Raw genomic sequence first — 11,809 nt, 5'->3', positions numbered from 1 at the left:
TTGATACAATTTTCACTCACACATATATATAATAATAAATATTTACACTTCTTCTACATAACACACATATATATAATATAATACATTACCAATATCAAAATTGAAATAATATATATTGGAGTTCCCAATAAGAAGAAGAAGAAAAAAAAATCCCACCACCTCCGATATATCCCTTAATTCGCTACCCAATAAAATCAATCCCATTATTAAAATTTTATCGATATATCATCGAAGCTGTACGTTTATTGATTTCATGAAGTCTGCAGAAAAATTAATGGGGTGCCAAAACAGCATTTTGATCTCTCTACTTCTCCTACTCTCACTGATCATCATCTCTTCCGCGGGCCCCACTTCTGCTGCTCCAGCTGTAATTCCTCACCCAGATTATTATTATTATCATCATCATCATCATCATCGGTCAATCAAGAAAAGCAGCAGTAGTACTGCTACTCCAGATTTCTTGAACAATGTTGATCAGAAGAAGAAGACGAAGAAGAGAATTATGGGAAACAGGTTGGACGAAGAGAGACGTTTCTCGGCCATGCTGCCGAAGGGCTACGTGCCACCTTCTGGTTCGTCCCCGTGTCACAATGTCTACCCCAATTCTGTCACCTTCTTCTGCGATGATCTTTCTGCTCAAACAATAACCCAACCCTAATACAACTAGGGTTTTCAAGCTCTTATATTCATTCTTAGGGTTTTCATACAATAATATGTATACGCACATTTAAATCTTTAAAGTTTTGGTATAGTTCAGTAATCTGTGAACCTACGATTTCATATTCTGTTCTGTTAAATAAAATTCACTTTCTTGAATTTCTTTCTTTTAATTTTTCGCCTTTCAGCTTAATTCATCTTTAATTTTAAATGTTTAATAATACATACTGAAAAAGGATATTTCTGCATATAAAAAAGTATTGAGGGAGGTCGGTGTTAGAATGTTTGATTATAATTTTTAAATAAAGGGCTCAACAATTATTACAGGCGGGAATTGAGCATGAAGCATATGATCATTCCCACCATTTTAGGGCATTTTTGTTAATTTCATGAATATATGTATTTCTTAACGTTTACTCCATGCGTTTAATGCATGCATTTTACACAAATCAATAACAAAAGGACACTTATGTTTTGTTTGACTTAATTTTCTGATTAAATTTGAATTAATCCAACCATATTAGAGACTAGAGAGTGTATGCAACCTTTTACCCATACTTTAATCAAGATTTGAATTGGATTTATGAAAAAAAGATTGATCTTTATTTATTTATTATTTTTTTTTGGTAGAACTAAAAAATACATTAAACAAAAGTCAACAGTTTTTTTTTTAATTCAAAAATATATATTATTAAATAGTTCGATATGACAATGGAGCCATTTTGTGGTCTAGAGGAGGGCTTTTTCGAACTTTCACTAACTTGCCTTTTTCATAAAATCGCAGCGATTTTGAATTCAATAGTCGCTAAATCAACTTAAAAAGCGATATTATTTTAGTTTGATTTTAGACGGACCGAAAATTTGGGTGGGAGACGTCGTCGTTTCAGTGACATACAAGAATGTCTCTGAGAACAAAAATCAAACACCTTACCGGCGCTTTCCCCACCGCCATCCGCCACCTCTCTTCCAACCTTAAACGCCGCCCACACCCACACCCACCACCGAGGCAGGATCCATACTCCCTCCTGAAGGAAGACCCGATTCAAGTTCTGTCGGACCTCTGGGTGAAGTCATTCTCCCAAACCCAGAAACCCTTCAACAATCTCTCCGGCTTCCTCTCAAAACTCGACCTCTGGCTGCTCGCTTACCAGCGCGCGTGCGCTCACGCCACCGGCTCCTTCCCTCCCAGAAATGCCATCCCATCGTACACCCTGTCCAACCTCGTCTCCCTCAGAGACGCAGTCATCCACAACCAGTTCCAATGGGACTCCAAGGCCGAGCAGTTCATTCGCAATCCGAACGATAAACCCTTACACCTACTTTCAAATCGCAGGCTCCAATCGATATTGGCATCCGCCACCCAGCCGTTTCAGGACCGGGTTGTGCAGGAAGTTCTGTTGATGATTCTCGAACCGGTTTTTGAGGCCCGTTTCTCTGTGAAGTCACATGCGTTTCGGCCCGGTAGGAGCCCTCATACTGTTATTAGAACAATTAGGAGTAACTTTGCTGGCTACTTGTGGTTTATAAGAGGTGATTTGACTGATGTTTTTGATAATGTAGATTTAAATGTAGTTTTGGGCTGTGTCGAAAAATCTGTAAAAGACAAGAAGGTTTTGAACTTGATTAAATCAGGGCTGAGAGGGGCAGAAAAAAGTCACAAGCATCTCGTACATAAGGTGGAGAAGGTAAGCCCGCAGAAAAGAAAGAAGGGGCAGACGAAGAAGAGGATATTGTCCGAAAATGAGCCGAAGCCCGACCCTTATTGGTTGAGGGCATTCTTCGGTTTTGCTCCCGAGGAGGCTGCCAAGGTGCCCGATTATGGTTACTGTGGAATTCTAAGTCCTCTGCTGATAAATGTTTGTCTGAGTGAATTCGATTACATGATGGAAAATAAGATACAAGAGTTTTTCATGCCTTGTCAATCCGATTCAATATGGAAGCATTCGATAAACGACGGCTGTCACAACCCTTCTTGGCCCGAATTTGTTCCCTCGAGTGGTAAGGAAAAGACTCGGAAAATGGAATACGTGAGGTACGCCGGTCATTTTCTAGTTGGCATAAGGGGTCCAAGAGAGGAAGCAGTGAGAATTAGGAAGGAAATCATCGAGTTTTGCGACAGCAAATTCGGTATTAGGCTGGACAATTCAAAGGTTGAGATCGAGCACATCACTAGGGGAATTCAGTTCTTGGATCATATTATTTCGCGTAGAGTTATACACCCTACTCTTCGTTACACTTCAAGCGGTGGCAAGATTGTGAGTGAGAAAGGTGTGGGGACTTTGCTCTCTGTCACAGCTAGCTTGCAACAGTGTGTTCGCCAGTTTAGGCGGCTTGCTTTCGTAAAGGGTGATAAAGACCCAGAGCCTTTGCCCTGCACGCCTATGCTATATTCGGGTCAAGCACACACAAACGCCCAGATGAATAAGTTACTTGAAACAATGGCAGACTGGTATAGATACGCGGATAACCGAAAAAAAATAGTTGGGTTTTGTGCGTATGTCATTCGCAGCTCTCTTGCTAAGTTGTACGCTGCGAGATATAGACTGAAATCTCGTGCGAAGGTGTATAAGATCGCTTCGCGCGATCTTAGCCGTCCGTTGAGGGAGAGTAGTAACAATTCTGCTCCCGAGTATTCTGATCTTTTGAGGATGGGGCTTGTGGATGCCATTGAAGGCGTTCAATTTTCTCGCATGTCTTATATTCCATCGTGCGATTATACTCCTTTTCCTAGGAATTGGGTTCCCGATCATGAGAAACTGTTGCGTGAGTATATCAAATTGCAAGATGCTAAATTCTTTTGTGAACTGAATAAGTCGGTCAAGAAGCAAGGTTTGTGCTTGCCTCAAGATAAGATATCTAAGATTGTGTGGGACTTCAAAATCCTTGGATTTTTGAGCGATCGGTTTAATGATGATAAAGAGAAAGAAAGTACTTGATACTGTAGGTAATCTTCAAGTAGCCAAGTGTTTTGTTGGGATTTTTCGATTTTTATTGGAACTTCCTGTATACTAGGGTTGCTACAGAAAATGCAGAACTTCTAAAACGACAATTCGGTGTATAGGGATCAAGACAAAGTTTGATTGTGTAAGTTATCAAGAAATGAAACCTTTGCATGCAAATAAGGTGGAAAAAAAGTGCTCGCCTTATCTTCATAAGGAATGTGGGATCAAACTGCCTCCGTTTATTGCAAGAAACAGGGCAAGATTAAGGAACTTCCATTGAAAAAACCTAAGACAAGTATAAACTACAGTTGCCGTAGTTTGCTGAACAGAACGGATATTGTTAATGTTGTCGATTGAGGTAATTTCTCTTTCTTATCTTGTAATTACTTTTCCTTTTGTCATTCGATAATCAGTTTGTTCTGAAGTTTGACGTTTTTCTTATGTTATGTTAAATGGTCTCTAGGGCAAGCTTAAACGTGTTTCATCCTCAGACTCGTCCGACGCGCGAGGAGATTCACCGTTTTACTCACCGGATAATTAGAAAGCTTGATGAGTGGTACTCGGTATGGACATTGTTTTCTTTCATACAGTATTCCTTTTATTCGTTTATCGGCCATATATCTTTATTGCTTGCCCTGATTTGTTGTTCGTGGATGTCATGCTTTTGTGTGTATGAACTAGCAGATTTGAATTGATCTTGATGCTACTATAAACATCAACGTCATCAGGATTTTTTGTTCAGAGACGCCGAATATAGACTAAAGATAATTCTAGGAGCCGCCTACATTAGTCGATTAAGTATCAAATCTGCATAAAATATAGACTTTTGAGAGCGGTGGGGGCCATGGGCCCCCCACCAGGCCAATTTATCTAGGAATTTCGATGCGTACCCACTGAAGTTTTTCTGTAGTAAGAGATTGGCTGTATCCATTTTCCGAACTTTTTTGATGACATAGTTTTATAAGAGAGTTTGACGAATTAGATGCTGATGTAGAAATGGAAAGAAAGTGAAGTAAATAAATAAACAAAGTATAGAATAACTTGTTGGGCTTTCTAATTGAAGTTTTATTGCCCACTGGGAATCGGTCATGCTAGTTATATGTTATTTCCAGTTGTTGAAGGCACTTTTTGTGAGACTATCTTTTTGTACGCAACGTTACCATCAACCAGCCTAGTGGTGTTTTTTTTTTTCCCTATTAAATATTAGTGTAAATTACGACCACACCCTTGAGCTAAGGTTAAACTATGAAAAAATCCTTTTTGTTTGGGTAATTACAACCACCCAACCCCTCAACTATGAATTTTCTTATACGTCCACTATTGTGATGTCAAATTTAATGGAATCTTCTGGATTATATGGAATATTCTCGAGTTTGTATCCATTTTACCCCATTCGAGCTCCACATTTTGAAGCAAAATGATCATAAAATGTGTTTTTTGGTTTGCATATATCAGATTGTGGTGTATCAAAAACTATATATTTTCACAAAACGAGTACAAACTAGAGAACATTCCACGAAATTTAGAAGATTATGTTGAATTTGACACCATAAGTGTGGATGTGTACGAAGATTTATAGTTGAGGGGCTAATTTAACCTTACCTTAGGGAGTGTTTGTAATTTACCCTAAATACTAAAATGATTTTTGATAAAATAAAATGTGAATGACTTTCAATTTTCATATTATTGAAAAATAATTAGTTTCAATCACTTAAAAATGTTGTGAATTCAATTAAAAATTGTCATAAACATGTACTTGAAGTGGATTAGGTTTATCATAAAAAATGAGTGTGACAAATTTCACAGTTAGGGTCGGAAAAAATGTTGGTGACGAGGTAGGCAAATGTCATGTTCTTGTAGATGCTATTTAACAACGTGTGGCTGTTTTAATGCCGTTGTGGTTCAAAATCAAAATTTAAAGGTAGGCATTTGAGTACATAATATATAGGTGAAGAAATTAAATTAGATGTTAAATAGATTAATATTGAATTATTATTCAATATTAAAAATATATTAATATATAGATATTAAATAAGTACTAACACATTTAAATGAGATAAGGAAGAAGAAGAACGATACTACTAATGTAGTACTAAATAGAGTAATTTGAGAATTACACCAGCAGCATAAGAACCCAGATTAATTTATTCAGTTGTAGTGAAATTACTACTTTGCCCTCGCAATCAATAATTCAATTCTTCTCCTCAAACGCCGAGACAGGAAAAGTTCTGGAAAGTCCAGTAGGGGTACCGAAGGTAATTTTGCCAGAAGCAGGGTCCTGAATGGAGATATCGGAGATGGTGACCCAGATCAGGATCTCCTTGCTCTTGACGCCAGTGAGGCGTTTCATCCGACGGTCCTCGACGAACGCCGTGACCTCAGTGTCGTACCAGACGCTCCGGCCGATTGCGCGGAACACGTGCGTCTTGCTCTTCTTCTGCTTCAGCCACACGAATCCGGTGGCCTCGTTGTGCCCTACCTCAATTAGGTCTTCGAGTGGGAGGAGGCCTTTGGGCATGTTGATTTTCTCCAGCAGCTCCAGTGATTTCTGCTTGCACACGGCGTCGCCGGTGTAGACTTCGGCGTTTTCACGGTGGGATGCGATTTGCTGGGACGACATTACGGCGGCGGGGTAAGATAGATTTTTTCTTGGCCGATCTTCGCGGTGGAGTTTGGGGGTGTTTTTTTTTTGTGAGGAGAGAGAAAGGGTGAGAGACGGTAGTAGGTTTATATAGGTGAAGAGACGTGTGAGGCGAAGTTACGGAAATGCCCTTGGTTGGGTGTACGTGGGGAGAACAATGCCAGCAGGATAGGGTGGAATTTATTGTGAGGAAATTAGTTGGTGGTAGTTGACAGAGACAGCTGGGTATCGTTTATTTAAAAATTCAAATTCATAATATTACAAGTTATATATTTTATTTATGACTGTTGAGTTTAATTACATGCCATATTGTGATTATATATAAAAATAAAATCATTATTTATTAAATTTGAAATATATTAATAGAACACAACACGGGTTGTACATAACACTTTTTTCCCGCAATCAATCGGCCCGAATTTAGTTATTGGGTCCACAGTAATTAGCCCTAGTAGGCTTGTACCAACGAAAGAAAAATATATGGCAGCTCCAACAATTAAGCCCATTAATTTCTTATCAACTAAATAAAATAAATTTGCCAGCTCCTACATTTAATTCATTAATTGAAAAACTCTATTAAATATATTTGTTTTTATATTATAAATTTAAAACTTGTCAAAAACTAAACACAGCGAATTAAATCCAAAACGGGATTTAAATGGCAAAGGCCCAAACCACAGAAACACTAGAAGCACAGTTATGGTTTAATTTTGGGCCTAACACTAAACATTCTGCAGATATAAGGCCCAAAATTATCTGCATAATGTTTAGTGTTTGGCCCAAACTGTAAGGCCCACGATTTAAAAAGATTCCTGCTTCCAAACTAGAGAAGGTTAACGAGGTGTGCCGACTCGACAAAAGCTCGTTGTTCGACAGGCTCGCGAGCTTCTTATTTATTTTATTATTTTATTTTATATACTATACAATTAAACACTAATAATAATAATAGCAATAATAATAATAATATTAAATGAAGGACAATGACCTCTATAACAATACCGACACACTGAAAAAAAAAAAAAAAAAAAAAAAGAAAAAGAAATAGGATTATTTATGATTCGTATAAAAACCTTGTATTATTCCTTAACGCCCAACCAAAACCAAAACACAGCCGCAAAAGCTCAAGTACACACATATGATTGCCATGTGTGCATTAAATGAGACAATCACTGCCAGCCTGTCTGCTTTTTGTCAGGCTTTTCCGTTAAGATCCCGTTTGGTAGGTTCTCCCTTTCCATAATATTCTGTGTATTAAAAAATAAAATACTATATCAATCATGGGATTCTCCCCACATACTTAAAAGGTATCCCTCGCATTTGCCGCATGTCCCGTTAACAAACAAATCCGAGGTGGCAGCCGCCCTCTTCAGTTTGGGCCCCACACCGGCCCCACCAAGTTTAAGGTTGTGCCTATATTCAACTGCCACCTGCTCAAATACTTCAACCTCAAACATGTTCAGTTTCGGTTTCGGTTTCATTTTGTCCCTCACGTACGCAAACGCCAGTTGATCTCTCGGATTGAATGCTTCCAATTCATTGAACATTAGGCAAGAGAATAAATTTGTCGCTAAACTGTGCTTCCTCAGTATTAGTGCACTATCCGGCACATCTGCATATTTTTTTTTGTCACAATATAAAATTACCAACAAAAATAAAGTCAGAATGGAAATTGGAGAATTAGTAACTATCCTCGTTTAAATACATAAAAAAAAAGAATAAATTCACTAATCAAGGAAGAAACCTTTTCTTAGAAACTACTCTGTGTAGTTGGTAGAAGTGATTATTATGTTTCCAATACCCACACTCATCATTAATCGAAAAAATTAGTGCTCTAATAACACGCAATTACGAAACAAAAAAAAAACGTTTCGGTTTGTACCTGTGGGATAAGGCTTATTTGAGTTCCATGGTTGTAAGCCATTCTCACAATAAGTCTCCATTTGAATCTTTAATCCATTAACATCCCACCATTTCTTCCATCTAGCTGTCGCCATCGCCTCTTCCATAGTGTGCACGAAAAACGGATGTTTCGAAATAGAGATATCGACATTCTCGTTCACAACCAATGAATGGATCAAGAAAAGTGGATCGACCACTAACTGCAGCTTTGCATCGACCCATATACTGTATTTCGTGTTCGGGAAAAGACGGTGGACTAAGTATTTTGGTATCACACCGTTCATCGCGGCGTTTTGGTATAGGTTATCGACCGAGACCTTAACGATTCTCCATGCGCCGATTTTGTAACTGTTTGATTTTTTCGAGATGAGGTTCTGGTAGTGTAATCTGTTGAGAGTGGCGTCGTCTACGAACATGAAGAAACATACATGATCTAGGGTTTTGGAACCTAGGTGTCGAGGCTGCCGGATTTTGTCGTGGTCGTTGAATATTGCCGAGACCACCACCACTCCGTCGCACTTCTCCATCGAAATTCGATCTGAAAAAATAAAATAAAATAAAAAATAATTTGAGATATATACTAAACACCAAGAGAAAAGAATTGTCTACGGTATAGAGAAACTGACCGGAAGCACTAATCGGAAAGTGTTTAAAGAATCCACATGGGATTTCGATTTCGATTTCGCCATCACTATAATCAAAATAAGACAATCTTTTCTGAATATCAAAATTTCCACCGAAAGAATCGGCGTTTCCCTGCTTATACCTCAGAGCCGGCGACGATGTGGAATTCGCGAGTATTTGTTGGATTTCATGAAAAACGTCGAAATAATCTAACAAAATAATTAAAAATCCCATTACGAAATAAAAAGAAATTCAAATGAAAAACAATAAAGATTGTATTTTTTTTATTTGAATAAAATCATACCAGAGAAATAAACAGGGGAATTGCATGAGGAGCGAGTGGTGGGGATGGAATGCTTGTGTTCGCCGTAAGAGGAAGGATAAGAGAAGAGGGGAGACTGAATTGGGTCGAACGGAGATGACCGGAAAATGCATCTGGTGGCGGAGAAACTGAAATAGGCGGCGGAGAAAAGGGCGGAGAAAAGGTAGAAGAGAGAGAAACAGAGGAGTTTTGATTGGCAGAGAAGTGGTTTAGAGAATGTAGCACCAGCCTTCCCCATTCTATTTTAACAACCTTACATTTGTTTTTATCTACAACACATCATATGCAATTCTTTGTTTTTTGTGTTTTACTCCGTTTTTTTGGGGAGTGGAATAATATAATTAGTATTAAATCAATTTTGCACTCCTACCACCTTGTAACTGTCGCATTTAACTTTATATAATAAATCAAATATTTGGTAATAGTATTCCAAAGGGGTAAAATTGTCCATAACTAGAAAGATATGATTTATTTTTTTACTGTCAGAATGACAAAAAATATGTATGCATATTAATACTAATTTTATACTACATTGCTAATATAAATAATATAAAATGAAAAGGCCACTAAATTAATATTTCTAGATATTTCAGCGGGCTTGCTATTTGGGCCTATCCGCAGTTTGGGGTTGTGTTTTGATAATTTCTTAAATCATACTTCGTAGGCCCACTTCAAAAAAAGAATAAAAAGCGGGTACTTTATCATTTATTAGTTTTATAATACCTGTGTCACCATATATTTCTAGGGTGGGAATGCAGATTCATGACGAGATTTTCGCGGGGGCCCAACCAACAGCCAGAGACACACACACACACATTATATATATATATATATATATATATATATATATATATATATATATATATATATTATGGTGTTTGTATCAGTCCATTTTGTTCGGACGTCAATTTTAGCAATAAAATCCTTAGATACGTTTCTCGAATATATCAATTGACGTATCTCATTACATATCGTCTTTCAATAATAATATTAATAATAATTATATATATATATATATATATATATATATTGTAGAATATGTAATGTTAATATGTATACATTGTTATAAATGACCAGAGTTGATATTTTTTTTTCTAATTAAGTGAGTTTCAATGAGATTTTTAACTTAGGTCCTTTTAAAAAAAAATTGACACAGATTTTAATAATTAGTGAAATCTAGCTAGCTAATTAATAAATAGTAATAGTAATTTTAATGAGTTAAGTTCCACGGTTAATCGATCAATTATATTAGTTATTGTCTGATTAATTAAGTCTCGTCCAATTTCCATAGGTAGTTGTGCAACAGGCACTGAGAGCAGCACTAGCAGATATTTTATACACACACACACACACAGATACAAACAAAACACCCTCTCGAGCGCACCATGCAAACCCCATGTGACCAAATGCGACGTAACCCAATAGAACGAGCTCTACCACGTGATACATGTATATATATATTACACACAGACTCAACTCCCAAAACTTCTGTGCCTTTTTATTTTTATTTTACACACATATATTATATATGTTATGTATATATATATATAGATATAGATATATACATGCATACGCCATTGCACAACAAATTAACAACAATGTAACAAAAAGATAAACCACCCGGCCCCCATGTGACTGCAGAGATCTGAAGGGCGTTTTTCTATGTTTTTTTCCTCTGTAATAGTAATTATTAATTACACAATAATCCAATCCAATCAACAATCTGATCATATATATATACAAGTGGCATGCATGCAGCCACTCACGTGTACTACGTTGTGCGGCTGGTTCTATTACAGTATTACTCACTGCCTAAACCCTAATCTCCCTATTTTGTGTTTGTTTCGTTGATGGAGGATCTCCTCTTGTAAAACTCGTTCTCTTTTTTCTTTCTGGACCCATATTGTTTCTTTAAAATTAATTAATAAAAAGAAAAAGGAGAAAGGAGATAGGAGATAGGGTTGGCCCCACAAATAATTAAATACTATTGAAACAAAAAAGTTGGAAGTAATTATGAGTTATAATCGGATCGGACAACGAAACAGTGAATAAGGGCACTTATCCTCTGCCTATCTTGTTCATGTGTCGGGACGAAATTTTAATGGCTGAAGCCCATCGCACAGTTGAGATTTGAGTTAATTATAAATACCTACCCTGAAGTTTGGTATAATTACAAATAAACTCCCTTTAGTTTTGAAATTTACGCATACCTCTTTGGAGGTTTGATATTAATCAGCTAACTTCTAACTCATTCGGCCATTGATATTTTGAAAAACCTAGTACTTTTACACCGTTGGTTAAATATTGAGTAACCGAATTGATACTAAAACTTAGTGATATTATGCGTGTAATTTTTTATTTTTTTTGGCGGGGGGTGTGGGGGGTTCAGAATTTTCAAAAATTAAAATTGGATTAGAAATCGGAATGAAATACGTATAATCCAAATCGCAGGAACAAATTCAAAATTGAACCTTTTGGAATTAAAATCACTTGGCTTTTGTTGAGGTTCCACTACTTGATCTAGTTTATTATTATAATATGGGGTTTTTTGCAAAAACCACCCCTGTGAAATCTCAAATGGCTAAAAAAGTCCCCATGTTAAATATATTAGCAAAACCACATGTTAATTGTGTGTTACACGCGCGATGTGTGTGACTCTTTGTTATATTTTTTTGTCATGAAAAGTCCCAAATGCCCTCTAAAATTATTTTATAACTAAACATA

General features: G+C 36.9%; 3 protein-coding genes across 4 annotated transcripts; 1 reads left to right on the top strand and 2 right to left on the bottom strand.

Annotated features, from left to right (window-relative positions):
• The first annotated feature begins 1,463 nt into the window (after positions 1 to 1,463).
• Positions 1,464 to 4,326, top strand: NMAT1 (Intron maturase, type II family protein). 2 transcript variants are annotated; one of them, XM_012986769.2, is made up of 2 exons: positions 1,464 to 3,957; positions 4,063 to 4,326. In XM_012986769.2, exon 1 carries the CDS (start codon positions 1,557 to 1,559, stop codon positions 3,591 to 3,593), a length of 2,037 nt encoding a protein of 678 aa, XP_012842223.2. In that variant the 5' UTR covers positions 1,464 to 1,556; the 3' UTR covers positions 3,594 to 3,957; positions 4,063 to 4,326. The 2 variants fall into 2 exon arrangements, with proteins under 2 accessions (XP_012842223.2, XP_088667606.1); XM_088811480.1 differs by having other exon boundaries at positions 1,467 to 3,957; positions 4,091 to 4,326.
• A 1,335-nt stretch (positions 4,327 to 5,661) lies between these two features.
• LOC105962467 (uncharacterized) lies at positions 5,662 to 6,567 on the bottom strand. The gene has a single exon (XM_012986770.2). The coding sequence runs from the start codon at positions 6,217 to 6,219 to the stop codon at positions 5,791 to 5,793; it is 429 nt and encodes a 142-aa protein (XP_012842224.2). The 5' UTR covers positions 6,220 to 6,567; the 3' UTR covers positions 5,662 to 5,790.
• A 615-nt stretch (positions 6,568 to 7,182) lies between these two features.
• On the bottom strand, positions 7,183 to 9,408 carry LOC105962443 (alkaline ceramidase TOD1). Its single transcript, XM_088812072.1, has 4 exons — positions 9,068 to 9,408; positions 8,766 to 8,972; positions 8,120 to 8,677; positions 7,183 to 7,849 (listed from the first exon to the last, which is right to left on the bottom strand). Exons 1-4 carry the CDS (start codon positions 9,321 to 9,323, stop codon positions 7,512 to 7,514), a joined length of 1,359 nt encoding a protein of 452 aa, XP_088668198.1. The 5' UTR covers positions 9,324 to 9,408; the 3' UTR covers positions 7,183 to 7,511.
• Between the last annotated feature and the right edge of the window lie 2,401 nt (positions 9,409 to 11,809).

Source organism: Erythranthe guttata, chromosome 13, assembly GCF_056151865.1.
Source record: "Erythranthe guttata isolate IM_541 chromosome 13, IM_541, whole genome shotgun sequence".
NCBI lineage: Eukaryota > Viridiplantae > Streptophyta > Magnoliopsida > Lamiales > Phrymaceae > Erythranthe > Erythranthe guttata.
Note: the sequence above shows the minus strand (reverse complement) of the source record. Positions and strands in the feature narration are given on the sequence as shown.